This window comes from Pseudoliparis swirei, chromosome 11 (genome assembly GCF_029220125.1).
Source record: "Pseudoliparis swirei isolate HS2019 ecotype Mariana Trench chromosome 11, NWPU_hadal_v1, whole genome shotgun sequence".
NCBI classification, from domain to species: domain Eukaryota; kingdom Metazoa; phylum Chordata; class Actinopteri; order Perciformes; family Liparidae; genus Pseudoliparis; species Pseudoliparis swirei.
Genome location: NC_079398.1, coordinates 253,773 through 275,220, shown reverse-complemented (window position 1 = coordinate 275,220; position 21,448 = coordinate 253,773). Strand labels below are relative to the sequence as shown.

The window sequence follows — 21,448 nt, the reverse complement described above, 5'->3', positions numbered from 1 at the left end:
ATAATTAATGTCGGAAGAAGCAATTCATGCCTGATGTTTTCCAGAGAGCAGCATATGATAATATCACAGTTTTCTCTCAGAAGAGGATGGAGGGGTGAACATCACATCCCCACTGATTTGCTCTGTCACATTTACCTCATTTGGTCATATTGTTTTTACTCTTATAGAAAACTGCCACTATTAGGCATTCACACCTCTGGCAAGCAAATATCTGTCCAAAGCAGAAAACAAGTAAAGGGATGTATAAGAGTATAAGATGAAGAAAGAAAAAAAAATAACAACCTAAAAACAGATACACCTACGCCCATTATTTTGTGGGTTCACATCAAAGGTAGGCAGCCATTGGCATGTGGCAGCTATATCCACTGGCACACGGCAGCAATAGGGAGCGAGAGAGCTTTTAAAAAATGTTGAAATGCCTCTTTTCTGCATGCCAAATTACCTCTTTCACAGCTATGGCAGGTGTGCGGCCTATTATTTACTGTAGCTGGCTTGAGACATGTTCCCCCCACCTTTACTGATTAACCATGTTCAACTCAGAAGTGTACGTTTTCATAAATAAAGTAGCCTTCTTGTGGACTGCTTTTAAATATGCTTACAATGTTCTGATTATAGGAGCAACATGATTTTCAAAAGTGTTGTTATATACGGAATAAAATTACATATTCATTGGAGATTTAAATTGAGATGTGATGTCATAATTTAACCTTACTATTGTGTGTTTGGGAGTTTACCGTGCTTGCATTATTTCACTTGCATGACTGTGCTGAAACTCGAACAAGAGGCAGATTTGTGCAGTTGACTTACAGCTTCGTTCCACAAGCGAAACATGTGCTACTTTTTCGTCACTTTTTTCAGGAGACATAACATAGCAAACAGTAAACACTTGAGTTAATTTATCACTACACTGTTTGTTCTGCAGACTACTGTTTACAGAACTGTGCAGCACCTGAGTAGCAGCCAAGAAGATGGTGGGGCAGTGACTGTGAAGAGGACTTAACCATTCGGCTGTAAAACACTCTGCCTGGCTACATATCTTAAAAGGCATGCGCCAAAAAAATGTCAATATTACATTCAGCACCAAGAGATACTGGGAGTGCAGTATGGAATATGAAATTAACACTGACACCATACTCATTAACTACCATCAGACAACTCAATTCTATAAACTCAGTAAGAGGCTATCAAACAATTTGACAAATGGCCTCAGTGCAGCAATACTTTCAATTCCCACAACTATTAAAAATGAAACCAATGTGTTCCTATGCCGTCGCAGCAATAACGCACAAGGCAAATGGATGCACTTGTGAAGCTGAAGACGGTGCACTCCGATGAATGTACGATAGAGTAAACATGCAAAGAGGTTGGGAAAGCAGCAGCAGCACAAGCTGAATCTAAACGGTACGGGGAAAAATAAGTGGAGGAAATTAGCATCACACAACACCAATCATCAGTGGCATCCAGAGCAGGAACCAGTCACCATCATTAGATATCCCACGATGCGTCATTAAAAACAGCAGCGCAAAGGCCTAATGTCATCCTCAAAGTAACAAACAAAGCAGAATGAAAAGGTTTCTTAATACTGGATAGCACGAGGAAGGACAGTCAGGAGAATCCTCATCAGACGTCTGGCCAATAACCTGCTACTGCTTGACAACCTCTTGCTGGTCCTTTTAATCAACAGAGACTAATTGAAAGTCTTGCTTTAAGATATGAATTCATGTGATACAGAGATACTGGATGAGTTCTTTGGTAATTAGACCCCATCGTAATATCACACTTTTTCAGTGGAAGTCATGCCGGCATAAGAGCAATAAAGGAAGATGCCCCTAACGTCGAAGGCGATGGTGAAGCAGCTTAATATGTAAATTAATATGATCTGGATGGAAGAACTGGGAAAACTGGTTCTGATGGATCGTGGAATTGGGTTGAGGTGGGTCACAGCAGACACCGTAATGACAGCTGGCAGCAGAAGAGAAAGGATTGCTTTTAAAGTGTGATGGCAAATAGAAGATACAAGGCGTTCAAGGGCAACCCCATGCTCTATGATGCAAACTAACTCAAGTTTAAATCTCCACCTCCTTGAGAACCACTTTAAACTGTGAGTTTAGAATGATCCACCGGCTTAATATCAAGATGTTGTTCGGACTGGAAACACGTGGAAAGCCAAATGGGTTTAAAAACATAAAAGTGTCATAGCAAAGTTGAAAGAAACTATGGGATCGAGAGTTACATGAAAACAGTAATAAGGAGTCGAAATAATGTCGAAGGAAAGAAAGGTAGCAACAACTAATGATCCCCTTAAAGGTCACGTGTACACAGAGAGTTAACCTGCTTTCAACTTAAAGGAAACACCTTTTACAACATCCTTCAGTGCAGTGAAGACGTCCCGCCAGCAACAAACAAATATTTGCACTATTGATTAAGGTTATTTCTATAACATTTCAGAAAATTAAGAACAATTTCAACCATTATTTTTTAATGCTTAAAACTGACATCTTTAATATGTTTTTTAAATTTTTTTAACGACCAACAGTTAAAAAGTCTGAAGTTAGCTTGATAATAACACAGTGTACACGACAGGGAGGGGAAGTGAAGTGAGCTGATCAATGGAATGATCCGATTAGAATTTTGCATTAGGAAACCCTCAAATCTGACAAGAAAAGTGCAGTTGTAAGAAGAATTACTGAACTCTCATGTCTCAAAAATTACTTTGAATATTTAAATGTATTAGCTGCAGAAATCCAGTGTTAACCTTGTTTTATATTATCTCAAATACGTTATTTGTTTGAGTTTCACTAGTTTCACAATATGAAAATACTCAAAATTCTAGTTAATAATGTACTCTTCATTGATGCCACAGTGGGAAATTCATCTCTGCATTTGACCCATCCTTAGTTAATAAGGAGCAGTGGGCTGCAGTGAAGCACCCGGGGAGCAACTGGGGGTTCAATGTCAAGCTCAAGGACACTTTGACATGCAATATGGGGAGAGTGAGGATCAAACCGGCTCCCTTGTGGTTACGGGGCGACCCCTCATCCCCATGAGCTATACAGCCGACCCAAAGTTAGAGTGTTTTAAAGTGACGGTGGCTCAGCTGGATCGATACAGTAATCTGGGAGATTACAGAAGTTTGCGAGCCCAGTCGATATCGTATATGCTTCACTTCACTTGTCACACTTTATGCTGCTGGGTTTTCTATTTACACCGGAATTAAAGCAATCCATTAAAATTGAGACTCTGAGTGGTAATCCCATCGGATTTACAGGCAGGATTATTCCCATGGGATTGAACTCAGTCTGAGAAAGCAGTCTTTTACTAATTTAACAAAATGTCCCTCTCTTTCTCTTCAACACCATTTCTACACTATTGTCTCAGCACTGAGAAGACAATCCACATTGCATTGTCTCAGGTAAATGTTAATGGTGTTCTGTTTGTATTCTGGATGATGTTAACCTCTGCGAGGGACCTTTGTGATTTTGACTTATTTTATCTCATTTGTTGTAGCCTTCATCATTTCATGTCCTTCCCCTACTCTTTTTATTTCCCCTTCTCACATAATCTCCCAGTCTCTTGTTTGTTTCATTGCTCTATCCCTTCATCTCTGACTAATTTACAGTCAAGCTACCCATACGATTAGTGCTGAATCCTAAGAATGGGCCTTCCAGATGAAAGTAGTAATTATAGATCGTGACAATTTGGTAATTATCATGAAACCTGGACTGCTTGCTCTCACAGCAGCAGCAGCTGTGCCACTCAGGCCATTAAGTGGCCGATGTTTCGCAATTGCTTACATGTTGAAAGATGCCAGTTTCCATGACAGTGCTTAAAGCCAGTTATGGGAGGTAAAGCTGTGTCGCTTTATCCAACAGCCTTGAATGCATTGACTGAATCCTGTTGACTGGAAGGAGGGAGAAGTGAAAAATACCACGAGGCAGTACAATACTAAAAGATACAATATCTGTACTGTAGCACTCACCTGGATTTGCACATTTTCAATTTGAGCCACAAAACTGTTAACTGTATACTTTGTAAATTCACATTTTGTAACTAAAGTAACTTTTAAATATACAAGTTTGTATTCAGGTTCTGATAATATTACCTATGAAGCATTAATATTATTCAAAACATTCCAGGACTAATTATTTGTTGGATGCCACATGGAGATCTTTGCTTTTGTGTGAGAGAACGCCTTCTTATATTTTGCCTTAAAATATGATAATAGTTTGATGAAAGCAGAATTAGATTTCACAATGATGCATCAAGACCTAAGGGCCTCCTGCGAGAACTGCTCACAGGAACAAATGCCGTAAATTCCGATATTAGAGAATTTGTGGCATTCACATTTTTTTTTTCAGTATCATCCTCTGACACACTCGTTCACCTCCTGAAGGCTGGAATATCTGTCGCCTTTCTTATTAGTCATGGACTAATCCTGTTAAATCATTGCCTTTCTATTTGTGTCACAGTACACAGCGCTGCTCTGATGACACGTCAATCAGCTGCAGTGTGGTTTAAAGTGACTGACAGCTACATTTGTTCTATTTTAGTTTGCTGAATTACAAATTACAATTTTTTTAATGAAACTTTCCCACACACAAATGATGTCATCAGGACACACATTATGGTTCTGCATAAACCAGTTAGTTGTGGAGAAGATACGATGTTTGAACTTTGGAACGGAACAGATGCAGCATGTAAAATAATGATGTAATTAGGATGTAAACATGTTGTTTTATTTGAATGTGTGCACTTGAGGTGAGGTTGAAATGTTGCATTTAATATGCAGTATTGAGCTCAGGAAACATGAGTGGAGTTTATAATTACAGCAGGATTTTTGAAATTTGGTAGGACTCTGCTTGTTGGGTCTTTTGTTAAACACAAATGAAAAGTCTAGAGTTATATTTTAGTTAATCCTTTGAAAATTAAGTTAAAAGTGAGCCTTTGTCATTTTTTCAAATAGTTCATTGTGTTCATTGACATGGCCCTTCTGTCAGAAAATCAACCAGTCAAGCTGTCAGTTTCTGTTTTTTGTACTTACAAATTGGCTTCCACACATTTTCTCTGCATCTGCACTTCAATATAGATCCATCCTACTTAATTGGCAATAAAATCAAACCACCATCTCAGAGAAAGTTACAGCTGTCTGTGCAAAACATCTTCAGAATATTTCTGCAAATGGGCAGTGAGGGTTCAGGGCTAATGAATCCTCACTGGAATATTAAAAACTGGTTGACTCTGTAAGTGCAGCAAAAAGTCTCATTAATCCGTTATTATAACTGCAATATATTTCTTTTCTTGAATAAAATCAATGAAACCATTAACTCATTTCCCATTATTTTGTAATTAATTTCAAACTATTTTCAGGAAGAAGCTATTTCAAAGAGCTTTGAATGAGGCGAAGACATGCATGAGCAATCACAATGAAGAAAAACAATAGATGCAATTTCAGTGTTGTTACAGCACATACAAACATTTAATTTACAGCCACCTGCACTCTTTACGAAACACTAATTAATCTCTGGATGTATACCACTGTCAATAATATCCATGACACAGATAAAACCACAACAATAATCCTTCTTATCCACCTGACTTTGCTTTAATCAACATTAAGTAATTAAACTCTCGCTTGAGCGCTTTGCATATATATTGAATTACCTTCTGACGTCAGTAAATGCTGGCCTTCTGTTCAATGTTAATGCTTTGACAATACTCCAATTCAACGAAATACCTAGAGTTATAAGCGCCATGTTTATTTATGGTGCACAAAAAACACAAGTGTGTGTCCTTGGCACAAACGCTACAGAGGGGTGATACGATTGTTCACAAACTGTACAGGATCAAATCAACCCACATGTGCACGTCTCGGCTCCGATCACTCTCCACTGGATCATCTGCTGCTGCTCTAGAACCATCTCTCCCCGCTGCAGCTCATTTTCCTTACAATATGCGCAGCGCTGCAGGGTTTAATTTGTGGTCCAATTTCGGTGTACATGCTAACCCTCGGCCATGTAAATCATAATGCTTTCTTGCCCTGCAATATTACTGACAATCCTGTAAAAGCTCTGCCTTTAACCAAGTCTGACTTTTAAAGATCACACCACTAACGTTTTCTTCTAAATCGAGAGACTCCAACAAATATCCCTGAAAACGTCTCTCTTTGGTTTGTAGTATCTTTCAGCCTGGTGTCCTAACACTTCCATCCCCATATCACAAAACTTCATTGTTGGCTTTCTCACGGATTCATTTTTTAATTTATTTGTTGGCGTGACCCACAATTTGTAAAAATAATTTACAGAGAAATGTAAAAGTATGAACAAAAGTTTCAGAGCACAAACTTTAAAGTAAGAAAAAGAAAATGAAAACTAACCCTAAATTGCTCCCTGTAGCTGTGTCCAAGGTGTAAGATTATATAACATGATTGTAAGTTGCTTTGGATAAAAGCGTCAGCTAAATGAATTTAGTTAGAAAAAAATGGCTTTTATATTGAACTCTGGCAGTTGTTGCTTATTTCTCCCTCTTCAGTATTCAATTTGTCCTTAAACTCCTCGTCTTCATGTACGTGTACTTGTAGTAAACATGCCATATTTATTCTTCATCTTTGTATCATCACTTTCTGTCATTCCGGGAAAACTAAACCTCTTTGGCCTTTATGATGTGCTCTTCAGCGCTCGAGTCAAACATCTGCTGTTGCCTCCTCGATGGATCATTGTTTCTCAACCTCTGTTGCACCGCCACCACTTTCATGACTCATACACACACTCAAACATTGAAGATAAACATAAACATGAAATCCAACTGCCTGCTTTTTCACTTACACTTATCAAATGTAGTAATTTGTATCTAGTTGTTCAAACAATATTGTGTACTCCATTTATTTGCTGTTATTTTAACCTTATTTAGTCTTTGGGACAACTTACCAAAATAGTTTGAAAAAACCAAACAGCAGGACAAAGAAAGAAACCTCCAGGGACTGCACGAGTGGGCTTATTTTGTCTCATGTAATTCTCCTTTATGTGAATATGAGTAATTATTTGGCTCAGCAGTAATATCCACATAACAATTGTTTTACACTTGAGTTGGTAACACTTTGTAATAAAGGGCCAAATAAAATCTATTGCATGACTCAAGCTGATTTAACCCTCCTGTTGCCTTAGGGTCAATTTGACCCGATTCAATGTTTAATGCAGGATGTATCATGCATTATCAAGTCATTTTGATTTAATGTGATTCGGTCACACTTAGTATACTCATTTCAGGGATTCACAGTCACTGCATACAGTTATTGATAGCTAGTGTTCATTTAATTTAATTTCAGACACATGAATTTGCTCAATCTCTAAAGCTGTTCTCAGCAGCCTTCGCTCTGTTTATGTTTATTTAATTTAAGAAAAGACAATGCACATTCATTAAAATGCACATGTAAATGTAAAAAGCCATACAGGCTATTTTTCATCATCAGAAGAACCTGCAGGTTGATGGTATGAATAGAAAAGTATCTGTCTTAAAAGAGCAGAACCTATATTCTCAATAGATTTCTCCAAAAGTGGTTGCTAAATCGTTTTGATTTGAGTTATGACTAACACGTATATGGTTGTGACTAACTACTTGAAGTGATTCCTTTGAAGTGGTGTGATTTGGGTCAAATGCCCATGATTTCAATTTAATTATCTCATGTAAACAGGATTAATATGGGGAGCTCTGGCACTAGAAAGCATGAAACAGTCTGCAACAACTTTAATGAAAATGTGCAATACAATTCACATCCGTTTTGTGCCATTGTGTCTCTAACTAACACTCTTTAAAAATGCAAGTCAGTAGGAACATTTGGAAATATTAAAGGGGACATATTATGAAAATTCCACTTTTTTAGTGCTTCTATACGTTAATTTGGGTATCTGGCATGTCTCCCAACACAAAAACGCTGGAGAAAAAAACCTCACGCGGCTTGTTGTGGTTCCTCTATATCAGAAACGATATGCTTGAGTGTTTCAAATGGGATCACCACCAACGTCTACGTAGATTTTGAAGCACGCCCATGGAGGGAGTCTGGCTACATGGCCTTGGACCGCCCCCCACCACAACTTTACAGGTAAAGTTTATTTGAAAGTTGTGTTCATAGACATGAGTCATCAAATAAGTCATCAAATACAACGATTTAATAAGTAAACAAGGTTTAAACGCTAATTAATGGAGGTAAAAACATTACCCCCGCCCCTACTTGGTCACTTACTGTTGTCAGATAACACTTTAGTTTACAGATGGAACTTTATTCATGTAGCATTTATATCTTTATGGTGTTCCCGTTACTTGCATTTACACAAACACTTTCACAAACAGTAAATTACATAAACACACTGTATTTGCTACATACTCATACATGCACAAACTATTCACGTACTCGAATCTCTAGCACCACTATGCTCTCAAAACCGCTAACAAGACTGTGAGACCTTAGCCAATGTACAAACAAACAAAAATGTAGAAGTGACATTCAGAAACGTCCTGTTGAGCCCTAACTTCTCGAACTTGTTCGGGAGCCTCTTCTTGTTCAGGGTCTGACTGGTTCAAAACAATATGGTTGCACGACGCTATCTTCATCTGCAATAGCCATATTTCTACAAAGGTAATGGCCAGCTGGGCAGGCAGCAGCTAGGCGAGCGCATCTCGTGGAGGAGGGAGGGGGAGGGGGGAGCTGGCTCATTAGCATTTAAAGGAACAGGCACTCAAAACAGGTAAATCTGTGGGGAGGTGTTTTTGACAGGGTAAAAAGGGTGCTGTTTGAAATGATTCTTGTCGTATTTTGACCAAAATATGTTACAAACATTTCATTAAGACCCCAAGGAACCATATCAACTTGTGGAAAAATGGGCATAATATGGGTCCTTTAACACTCGGTAGAAATAAAATCCTGGGAGATTACAAATAAACATAAACAGTTTTTGTGCATCATTTTACTTTGTAAGTGTGAGGATTGTCCAATACTCTATTTGTATAACTTACAGCCGTAAACTTGGTTATAAGGTTAGCTTGTTAAATATAGGTACAAGAATGTTAATGGTTTGCTGTGTCAAGAGTTGTTGGAGCGATAAAGCGCCTTTGAGTCAGCTCGGGGAAAGAAAGTTTCCAGGCCTTAATGGAAGGAATTTGGTTCGTTCAGGATAAAGTTGGATTTTATTTGTGCTGTCAACAGTGGGTGGACATTTAATTACTTTATGGGGGAAATGACAAAAAGGTTATATATCGAGGTAATTTTGTAAATGGAGCAAAAAAATAGTGCAGAGATTTAAACAATTGCAAGCTCTCACAAATGATTTTTGCTTCTGTGTCAACTCCTCTGATCCTGCACAAGATCCCATGTTTCAGGAGGGACTACCCGAAATGTATCTTTTGTTTTGTTAAAACATACTTTGCACTAACAATGTTCTCAACAGCTCTTTTATCATCTTCCCTAGATTTAAACCAGATCCTCATTTGTCCTAACACACACACACACACACGTGCACACACACACACACACACACACACACACACACACACACACACACACACACACACACACACACACACACACACACACACACACAGACAGAGCCAGTTGTGACAGATGAGCTCAGCATCAGCTCATCCCAGCAAATAAGGGTCTCTCAGGTGTCCTAGATGTTTCACTTTCTAAGTGTCCTAAACACAGAGTGAGGAGTGTGTTAAGGTGCGTTCACACTAAAAGCGAAACTATTTTCTCGCGCGACCGAATCCCATGAAAAGTCAACGTACAGATAGGGCTCGAACACACCAGACGCGCCTCTCAAAAACGCGTCGCCCGCAAAACCATTGATTCCCTATGGTACGGCGCGACTTTCAGACGCGCCTTTTAAATGCCACGCAGCGCGGGTTTTTTGCGTTTTTCAAGGGCGGTTAAAAGTTAAAATATTCTCAACTTTAAGCGCGAGGCGCGGAGGCGCACAGCTCATCAATGTCACACTCGGCCAATGCAGCCAATCGAATCAAGCAGGAGGCGGGCTTTCCTTCCTGTTTTCCCGAGGAGAACCTCATATTAGCGGTATTTAATGACGAAGAGCTTTATAATCCTAAATCTAAACACGACTCAAACTGACTCCTGCTCGGTCGGAAGTGAAACTGAAAGCCTCGCCATCGAGACACAATTGGCGGAATAGATGGTGGTGTTCGCCGTACTCTTTCCTTTCTTTTTAAAAATATCTTAAACCCAAAATCAACGGTTGGTTGCGCACGCAGGTCCGCTCCACAGGTGCACCGCGTTGTTTTGCCCGGCAGGTTTTTGCCAAGGCGTTTTTGGTGCGGCTGCGTTTTTTAGAGTCGCGTCTGGTGTGATCGAGCCCATCGACGCAATATTTTCCCGGGCGGCGCGTTTGGGGCGACGCGATGTGGGCGGCGCGTTTTCAGCGGCGCAATTTTCGCCCGGAGTTGAAATATTTCAACTTTGAGGCGGTAATCTCGCAACTCGGGCCAATCAGCTCTTGAGTTCCGCTCTCGTAGCTGGAAGCGGAAGTCTTTCAGACGTAACAGTAACTTCATCGGTGAAAGTGACCGAGCTGAGTGAGCCTACGGGTGATGTCATGAACCCAAACACGAGGGCGTTAGTGTGTGGGATGTCCACAACAAATATAAAGCAGAACTAGAGGTTAGTTATTCATGGTGGATGAAGGAGATGATAACGGTCTTTACGGAGACGAGACACAGAGATAAGCCCCGCCCCTCGCGGAGCGTCTCGACGCTCATGGCTTGAACACAGCAAATGGTCGAGCGAGTTTTGGGCGACGCGAAAAATAGTTTAGCTTTTGGTGTGAACGCACCTTTACTGTAGTGGTGTAAATCAATAAAAAATAAAAACACTGGTGGAAAGGTTGCCTGAGTCGTAGGAGGCCTAAATGTGTCAATACAAATTATTCTACGCAGAAAAGATGTGAAAGTTGCTTTTGCTGTTATTACAGTTTTTCTCGATTGCTTAAACACATTTTTTGAAAGCATGCCTCGTTTTCTCAAAACTCTAAACACAAATCCCAAAACCACTCACACAAAATACAAAACCCTTTATATCTCCTGCAAAATGCAACTTTGCTTTCAAAACAGTGTTATGTCACCTCAAAAGGGTATTTTGTTTTCAAATGACAAACACAGCCCATTATATGAGTAGACATTCTGAGCATCGATTGAACACTGATGTGCTCAATGGAAAACACTACGATGAAATGGGAAAACACCAGCATGAAGGCCTTATCAGAAGCATGCCTTTTCATGTCCAGTGGTACTCTACGCTTTCTCCTGTTGTAAAATATTGTAAATGTATAATGTTTTAACTCAAAATATAAAACAATACAACAAAAATGTTTCTTTCTTTTTTCTAATTTTTTCACAGAACAAACAATAGAAAATAGACCAGTACAGTCAACAAAAAAAGAAAGAAAAGTGTAAATGAAAAAGGACAACAAAAATACTCCTCTGCCTTTCTGGTCTCCTCTACCTTCCATGTTTTCATCCATTCTTCTTCAAATCAGGAGGTCACCTGTGGCCCTTATATTGCTAAAGCCTTGATTCCAAATTGCACAACAGCCATGGAAATGGAAGTTTTGCCAATTGAATAGCAGTGTGTTCTGTCTGAACACAGGGAGGTTTTGGCATTGATGAAGTGTGCAAAGTAGAGAGGATGGTGTTTAGTGTTTTGAAGAAAGTGTGGCTAACAATTGAAATCTGTGTCTAAAGCAGATACTTGTGCTTATAGTTTAGCAGAATTGGTTTAGGGAGTTGGCACATGAGTTACAGGTTGTGGTCATTGTGTTATAAGTTCCAGTTTGTGTGTGTAATCAATCGAGAAAAACTGTAAAGGGGAAAGGCTTTCATGAACAGAAAGAAATCTTACTTTCTAAATTAAGAGGCTAAATTGTCCCGATTTCAAGAATGTGTTCTCATTCTATCGTTTTACAGAGGATCTGACATTATTCTGCCCAGCCGCTATAATGAGTCCTTAGGTTTGTACCCAGAGGTTCGAGCGAACTGCTTTCATTGTGTCGCTGGCTAAGATACTTCACACTTCGCACCTTCATTGCCAATTTCCTGGGAGGATTAATGATGTGTTATTTTCTATTTGTCTATGCTTATATGTATGTGTGTGCATGCATGTGTGTGTGTGTGTGTGCGTGTGTGTGGGTGGGTGTGAAGGGGGATTGCTGGGTGGTGCAGATTATGCATGTGTATACTATATGTACATATGCTTGTGAACATGTGCAGCCCCCACAGTTTTAATAAAACATCTTCTTTACCAAGGCAGTTGCAAACAATGGAGATAATCAAACAGTTTAGTGCGACATGCCAGCGTGTTGCAATTGAGGCATTCTAGCATTCAAGAAATGTGTTTCTGTTATTCTGCACAGCCTACTGCCATTGCTGTTGTTGTTTTATTATATTTTATTTTTTATTGTATGCACTTTAGGCTGCACTTTGATCGATACCACTTCTGAAGTCATGTTGACTGTTCAAATATTCCTACTAATCTATATTTTATCATTTCATTTTCCCACAGATGATGCAGCTCAGCTATTTAATTCAGTACCTGCATTGTTCCGAGCAAATAGCATTGTAATCATTTTTTAAATTTTTGCCAATATAAACAACAGCATCTTAAGAAGGATGTTTTCAATCCACTCACAGTGGAGAATTAATCAGTGACTGCAGATGGTGTGTCGCTTTAAATGTTGTTGCCATAAGGAATTAATATTATTTACAGAATTCAACCAGCTCTTATTATGCCTGCCAATTTTTGAGGAACCTACCTGAGGAAAAGAAAATACTTTTCAACTGCAGCTCAAATGATAGGGCTCGAGTAAGTAGCCTCAGAGACGAAACCAAGGGCATAGACATTTTCCAAAGCATTTGAATTAAAAAAATATATTTTATTCAACCTTTATTTATTCAGGATAAGCCTATTGAGCTTTTACATCTATTTTGCATGGGATCCTGCTCAATATGGCAAATAATTCTAATCCCATGTAACTGCAAGTAAATTCACAGCACAAATGATGCATAATCATATCTGTGTATTACATAAACTAGTTTAAAATGTCTCTGTAGCTCAAGACACTGGTCCCAAAAAATGGTATGACTTAAAAACGGTACAGGTCAAAGGAAATGACGAACATCATTTTTCAGTAAAAAGCTGATCTGACAACAACACAAAAAGGTTCACAACTCATTGAGAGCTCCAATAGTCTGCTCCGATGAGTCCTTCGCACTCAGCATTCTTCCATTGACTTCATCATCAATCCCCAACCTCCTTATCTTTGCCAACTTCCTCCTCCCAACACACACACACACACACACAGAGAGAGAGCACATCCTTGCTCACCTACCGTTTAGTGCATGTCGGAGTAAACACCAGACATTAGCTGACAGAGGAGGTAGAGCTAAATCAATTAGCCTATCTCCAGAGGGGCCATGCGGTGTTTGCAGGCCTGCTGGGTTCAGAGGGAACCTCGGTTCCTCCCAGACCAACAGACAGGCTGCCACACACGCTGAAGCATCTGCTTGGATTTGGCCCTCAGCCTTAGAGGAATGAAGTGTATTTGTAGTGAATAGATGTGTGGTGCACTGAAGCCAACTGGGCAGTGTTATTGTACACGACTCCACTTCTGCACTTCGTCACATCTACACCAACAAGTTTGAAAGTTTACTGTTTGTCATTATTGTGATTTTACGTCATTTAAACCATTTAAAAATGTCAACATATTGAATGATGTTAAATCTCACCCAATTGGGCTGAGAGATGTCTCCCTGTATGATATCTTCAATTTTAAAGCCAGATGTATAGAAGCTAATATATTTCACACAAACAGTCGGCCCAATTTAGACGACGCCGGTACTTTATTGAAAATCTTTTTCCTCCCGTCCATTCATTATGAACCTCATTACCTCATTGTGCTGTCAGCCAGACCCTGAGGAGATAAGCCTTATCATTGACTTATTTGATGTGTAAACAGATAAGCTTCTCAGCCATCTATCAAGCGTGCTACTGTAGAGACAACTTAATGAAGAATAGCTCACCGTGTGGTGCGACAACACTGTGACTGACATTGTTGCAGAACATCGTGCACATACCAATCTCTTCTCCACTGACGCAATGAAGTGAAACTGGAAGTTTGTTATGCTGTGTAATGCTTCACCCATCAGGAGTTGCACATATCTCTGACACATCTGCACTTGATGTCTTTTTCTTGGAATCTACAATACACGCAAAAAACAATATAATTAGGGCCATTTTTTAAAGGGGCACTCCACAGATTTTACACATGACGTTCAGTTTCCTTCTCACCACGAGTAGGTGTTTCCGTTTATTTATCCTTTCACGATGTGTTTTCAGAGGCTTCGAAACCGCAGTCCACAAACAAATTGGTGTTGTCACAGCGACTATGTCCAGGTATTATAAACAGACAATGTGTGTACAATACAGCATGTGAAAATAGTTGTATAACGTATTTTTGGAGAGCTGGAGAGTTTTCTAATGTATGAGGAAGTAACTTAGATGCTGCCGTTGTAATGTCACCAGAGTCAACTCCCTTCTGGATTCAAATGGACATTTATGCCCGTACTGTCTTGCTGTTGACTTCCTTTCTAAATGAGTAAACAAGATCCCCCGACTTTATTTAAGTGCAACACTCAATTGGACTTTAACTTCTATCTGTTGTTCAGGAAAGAGCAGCACAAAAGATACCATGTAGGTTTCATGGAGATGAAAAACAACAAATATGTGCTCTCAATTCAGCATAACGTATTGTCTTCACGTGTGTGTCACTATGGTTTGGTTTACATAAAGTTGTTTTATAGTTCATAGTTTTATTTTGATAGTGGCTCTTAAAAACAAATCACAATGGGCTACAAAAGGAAATGACTCGGGGATAAAAACAGAGTGATGAATAAATGAGTGGTATTTTTCAGGAACTTATCTGTATTTGGGAACCTCAACCTAATGGGTAGCAATAATAACCATAAACAATGCAAATAACAAACAGTAAACATAAGTGCTCTTTCAACTTACAGAGCTTGAAGGGACTTTCTCAATGACAACCTCCTTTGCATTTAAATAGTTGTGCATGAGGAGAACTAGGAACTTCCCCTGGTGATCTGACACATCGACCGAGTGCAGGACTGATGCTCATGGTTCAGAATAAAGCAGTTGATACCTAACACTCTGACGATGAAGAGCTACGATTGTTTTGCAGTGTCCTTAACATTCATAAGAGCTAAACCGAAGATCAGCAGTTAGACCGTCACTCATTGTCGATGTGGAGCGTGTGTTTGTCTGGCTGGGTACCATTAGCCCCCTGTGGCCTTTTCTTTGCTGTTCAACAGTACGTACGTGTCTTTGATGGAGGGCAGCCAGTCGACCAACCTCCTGGCCATTTGAATGTCATGGTGTGCGAGACAAAACAGAGGCAAAGCCTATGCTTATATACACTGAATATACCGTTATATGTAAATATGTTCACTTCTGTTGGTTTTATACCAGCTCAAGTCACCAACCAATGTGTTTTTAAAGAGCTGCTAGAATGGCGATAAACTCTTTGCCTTTTAAACTTTTGAAATTTAAAAGCAAGCCATAGCCCATAGTCTATATCTACTGTGGACACTCATTAAGATCTGCACTAAAAATATTGATTTGAAGTCATTTAAATCGGGGAATGAAAGAATCATCATCTCTAAAAGAGCAAACAGTGCACATAAAGAACAAAAGGCTCCGAACTGAGTTTAACAATGTTAATATGTGGAAATTAATGTACTAAACGGAGGCTGTTCTCATCCACTATTTAATAAGCATATTTATTATCACAGTCGAGGCACCATAATCCCCCTCCAGAGCCCAGCTGCCAATCAACCCTTAGTTAATGGAGGTAATTTGCTGCAGAGTTGTATCAGGAACAAACATGCACTCAGAAATCAGTCTTGACACTTCATGTGCCAGCAGAAGGTTGTGTGGACCGCGACAGAGGAAACATTTGTAATTACTGTGGCGAATGCAATTGCTGGTTTTTGGCAGCTTCAATATAACCACTCCGTAGCGTGTTGATGTGTGAAACACAAAATAGTCTTCAGAAAATAATTAACATCCATACAAATGTTAATCAAATAATCAAATTGTGTATGTTTTTTTCCCCTAACACATTCTTGTTTTAATTGTACAAATTCCACATTTTATTTAAAAAAACTCAGTCACTTTGTCTTTTGTGAAGCGTGGAAGATTTTCCAGGCAAATGTGTCACTTTATATAAACATAAATATCTTGTGCTATTTCTTATGAAATGTAAGTGGTCCGTATACATGCTGTAGAATTAAAGCAACACATACACTACCATTCAAAAGTTTGGGGTCATCCAGACAATTTTGTGTCTTCCATGAAAACTCACTTTTATTTTTCAAATGAATTGAAAATTGAATAGAAAATATAGTCAAGACATTGACAAGGTTAGAAATAATGATTAATATTTGAAGTATTAATTTTGTTCTTCAAACTTCAAGCTCAAAGGAAGGCCAGTTGTATAGCTTATATCACCAGCATAACTGTTTTCAGCTGTGCTAACATAATTGCACAAGGGTTTTCTAATCAGATATTAGTCTTCTAAGGCGATTAGCAAACACAATGTACCATTAGAACACTGGAGTGATAGTTGATGGAAATGGGCCTCTATACACCTATGGAGATATTTCATTAGAAACCAGACGTTTCCACCTAGAATAGTCATTTACCACATTAACAATGTATCGTGTGTATTTTTGATTAATGTTATCTTTATTGAAAAAACTGTGCTTTTCTTTGAAAAATAAAGACATTTCTAAGTGACCCCAAACTTTTGAACGGTAGTGTAGATGGAAAGCTGAAGGGAGAAAATGCCCTTAACAGTCCTCATCCCCACTGGGGCACAATACGCCAGTTCAGTTCTTACAGTATCTCTTTCATTGGACTTCAAAGTGAGTCCGCTCCCCATCCGGTAATCATGCTCTGTTACCGGGAGCCAACATAGCCAGCGCCTCTTTGTGATTCTGAGCACCAATAACGGCAAATGTGAAGCGAGTTGAGTTTATGTATCGGGAGTCCATCTCCATGAGAGCGTTTAATGAGCTTTGTGGGTAGTTTTGACAAAAATGCATACAATGAAAATGTTTTTATTAAAATAAAAGGACATTATTTTGTCTGTTGTCTTTATTTAAAATATGTATACTATAATATGCGTAATATGTTATATATTTGCAGTCAATTCAAATGAAATCCAGAGGGAATCAGGCAGAGATGGAAAGATGAGAACGAATTGTGCATTTTTCTGCCAGTGTTTTTTAATTTATTTTCGTGACAGAAGAGACAGAAAATGATGAGCCAATGTTGTTGCAATTACATGATCAGCATCCAAAACCGCTAGCCAACCAGAACATCCCATAATTGTACTGTGAACTATTACCTTAGGAAAAGCAGTTGCTATGGCAGAAAACACTAATTTACCCCACCATAATTTAAAAATAATATTAGTAGTATTAATTGCTTTTATGTTTAGAATTGCTGTACATTGGAGACCATCGTAAAGCACCGCTGCTGTGATTAGTTTAGTGTTCAAAGCAAACTGGACTGACAGATTACACGACTGGTTAACCTGTGGGGAAATGTTTTAAATGTATCTAACCTGGAGATTTCAGTCCTACAAAATGTTCTGTAAGTCAACAGAACGTCTGGAGGTGTGGGTGTTAAGTCCGTGTATCGAGTCAAAATGCTCCATTAAGGTTGAGGTTGAGTTTACAGATTGTTTATCTGCATTTAATGCCCCTTGTGTGTGGGCTTTGTCATGTAGGAGGTTTGTTTGTGTATGCATGTGTTCAGTATGAGGGAGGGGAGGATGCTAACGTTGAATATAACTAATGCTCTTTCATATTTCTCACTCTCATTTGTCTCCTTTAGGTTGAACATGCTGCAGAGGAGACTTCATGACAAAACCTCAGCTATGTCGTATGGACGCTACAACTGAACGTTTTTACACCGGGAACCTGAAAGAGCTTTGAGAACGCTGCATTTCAGCAAACTTATATACCACTGAAAAACACTCTAAGAATAATAAACAATTCTAAATCGATTTTTCCTTCGTCTGCATCATGTAGCTGTAATGTTCCGGCTTTCAAATAACTTCAAAGTATAATCCTCAATTTAGAAGGCATCCCATGTACATGAGAACAACGGGAGCAAACCTTGTTGTATCTGTCGTCACATCTTCCTAAATCTCCTCCTCGCTTAGTTTCACCGAGAAGGAGGAGTCCATTAAAGGATTTGATAGAAGCTTTGGTCACAAGGTGCTGTTTCCAGCTGACTGCTGCTTGGAGATGAGATAAGAGCATTGCCAAAAGAGAAAAAGGAGTGCATGTCTGAATACCAATTAGGATTCATCTCTCCTGCAGCTACACCAGTGAGGCAAATCAATATCGCAGATGCGAAATGGACAAATCAGCCGGCTTTGATTAGAGGAGCTTTAGCTGTGGATGGAATTAGAAGTTGGCTGAAGGTTGATATGAAATTACAGTATGAATATGAAACAATCTTCTGCATTTTCTACAGCCAAAACCAACAGTGCAACGCCACTGCACAGCCTGCTCAGTGCCATGCCTGAGCTGATGAGGTGAGGCTGGTTCAAACCTGTGAGTAAGGTTTAGAAGGCGCAGAGGCGACATGGAGCGAGATAATAGCTCTCTGGACAACTTCACCGGCAACTACACAGAGACACCTGACAGCATTACACCTCCACCCTGGAGCGAGGCCACGCTGCTCAGCCTCCAGATCTCATTGTCTGCCCTATTGGCTGTCATCACCTTGGCTACCGTGCTCTCCAACGCCTTCGTCATCGCAACCATCTTTTTAACCAGGAAGCTCCACACGCCGGCCAACTTCCTGATCGGCTCCCTCGCCGTCACCGACCTGCTGGTGTCTATTTTAGTCATGCCGATCAGCATCGTCTACACTGTCAGCAAGACCTGGTCGCTGGGGCAGATTGTCTGTGACATCTGGCTTTCTTCTGACATCACTTTCTGCACGGCCTCCATCTTGCACCTGTGCGTGATCGCGTTGGACCGCTACTGGGCCATCACAGATGCGCTGGAGTACACAAAGCGCCGCACCATGCGCCGGGCGGCGATCATGGTTGGGGTGATGTGGGTGATCTCCGTCTCCATTTCCATGCCGCCGCTCTTCTGGCGTCAGGCCAAAGCCCACGAGGAGCCGAAGGAGTGCGCGGTGAACACGGATCAGATCTCCTACACCCTATACTCCACCTTCGGCGCCTTCTACGTTCCCACAGTGCTTCTCATCATCCTCTACGGACAGATCTATGTTGCCGCCCGCACCCGCATCTTCAAGACGCCATCGTCCTCGGGAAAACGTTTCACCACGGCGCAGCTCATTCAGACCTCTGCAGCCTCCTCTCTCTGTTCTCTTAATTCCTCCTCCAACCAGGAAGCACACCGACACTCCCTCAATGTGGGAGGTGGGGGAGGTGGAGGATCACCTCTGTTCATGAATAGTGTGAAAGTGAAGCTGGCAGACAGCGTGTTGGAGAGGAACCGTTTGTGCGCGGCTCGGGAGAGGAAAGCGACCAAGACACTGGGCATCATCCTGGGCGCTTTCATCGTCTGTTGGCTCCCGTTCTTTGTGGGCACACTCGTCATGGCCATATGTAAAGAGTGCTGGTTTGATCCAGCGCTTTTTGATATATTTACCTGGCTAGGATACCTGAACTCTCTCATCAATCCAGTTATCTACACCTCATTCAACGATGAATTCAAACAAGCTTTCCAAAAACTCATGAAATTCAGACGGTTCTCCTGAAAAATAACAACAATGATAAAATCTCTCTTGGAAAACAGGGAGTGAAAAAGAGCAAACTGGATGCAGACTAAATAATAATGATAATAGAAATACTGACACTTAAATGTCCCATCTTGTGAACTCATGCTAATTGTGATATATTTTTGTTTTTATAGCAAACAGCTTTGTGCCATAGCTCTTTAGATAGCATATCCGTCATATAAACGTAGGCTCTGCATGCTAAAAAAGACAAACTTTTGAGCTCATGAATTTTGGAACTCATGTTAAAAAGATAAAGAAAGAATATTTTAAGTAGATTTCATGTCACAGGGAGACAAAAGCAGATGTCACAGTTAGAAAGAGCAAACTAAGAGAGACTGGGTTTTAATCCAGCGCAAATGAAAAGCCATGAAATATATGTTGTCTTAATCTTTGTGTCATTCTATATGCTGCTGTTTCATATTATGTGTCTGTGGTACAGTAAAGTAAGTGGCTAATGTCATTGTTTTTAATAGTGTCTTCATAAAGCTGCTGTTTTTACGGGAGACAATGATGGAAATCAAAGATAATAATAAAAATTTGATGAACTGATGAGCAACAACATTTCAACTGTCACAGTTTTAATCAATTGAGCAACTCTTAGACATAATAATAATAATTATTATAATAATAATTATAATAATGTTATTGATAATAATAATAATGTGTGAGCCTGGACCTTATACAATCTTTGATGCTTTTTTGTGTCTTGATGGTGAACAACAACAAGCCTAGAAAACTAATCCGTACCACATCGGCTCACGATTGGCACACTGCTTAGGGCACATGTTAAATGACTATTATTATAATAATATGCATATGCAGACAAGATGAGAAACCACATGGTGGGTTATTTGGCACCATGAGAAATGTCATGAAATTAAGTAATACAAACAATAAAGAAGTCAATTTTTTCTAAAGTCTCTTAAAAGGTTTAAGTGACCAAATACTTGCTAAATTAATGAAATTGTATACTTGTGAAGTTTCATTGTCAGTGACACCACATAACATAATGTAGCATCCTGAAAACTAAATGTAAGTCTATGGGTGATATTTCTGCAAAATGCTGAAACGGAAGACAATAACCTTTTCAATCAGACCCGCCAGATGAAGAAAAGCTCATTTTTAAAATAATAACATATGACGTGTGACGATAAAGTCTCAACAGAGTCTTTGGAGCTTAACCAAGGGGCATCTGCTCTGAGCATCACCTCCAGTGTCTGGACTCCTCGGGAGGATTCATCGTGCAACGTGCAGTTCTTCAAACACCATCAATTTATCACCTCCAGCCACCACTGATGAAGGTGATGAAGCAGATGAATCTGACAAAACCCGGGCAGAGATGGAGAGGTGGAGGGGCAAGTAACAGCAACATGAAAGTAGTCGAAGTAGAGAGACAATCATACTTCAAAAGAGACGGCAGCAAGATAATAGGCAAACGATGTAATTGTGTTGCTGTGCGATAGGATAGAAGAGACCAGCTGATCAGAACAGCTGATATGAAAGCCCAAAACAATAACAGCAAGGAAATTATGAGTGATCAGGATC

General features: G+C 39.8%; 1 protein-coding gene and 1 pseudogene across 1 annotated transcript; both read left to right on the top strand.

Annotated features, from left to right (window-relative positions):
- The window catches only part of LOC130201572 (piggyBac transposable element-derived protein 4-like), a 28,002-nt pseudogene extending 10,026 nt beyond the window's left edge, over window positions 1–17,976 (top strand).
- Window positions 17,977–18,634: 658 nt separating this feature from the next.
- htr1d (5-hydroxytryptamine (serotonin) receptor 1D, G protein-coupled) lies at window positions 18,635–20,420 on the top strand. The gene has a single exon (XM_056426657.1). It carries the CDS (start codon window positions 18,731–18,733, stop codon window positions 19,880–19,882), a length of 1,152 nt encoding a protein of 383 aa, XP_056282632.1. The 5' UTR covers window positions 18,635–18,730; the 3' UTR covers window positions 19,883–20,420.
- Window positions 20,421–21,448: the final 1,028 nt, after the last annotated feature.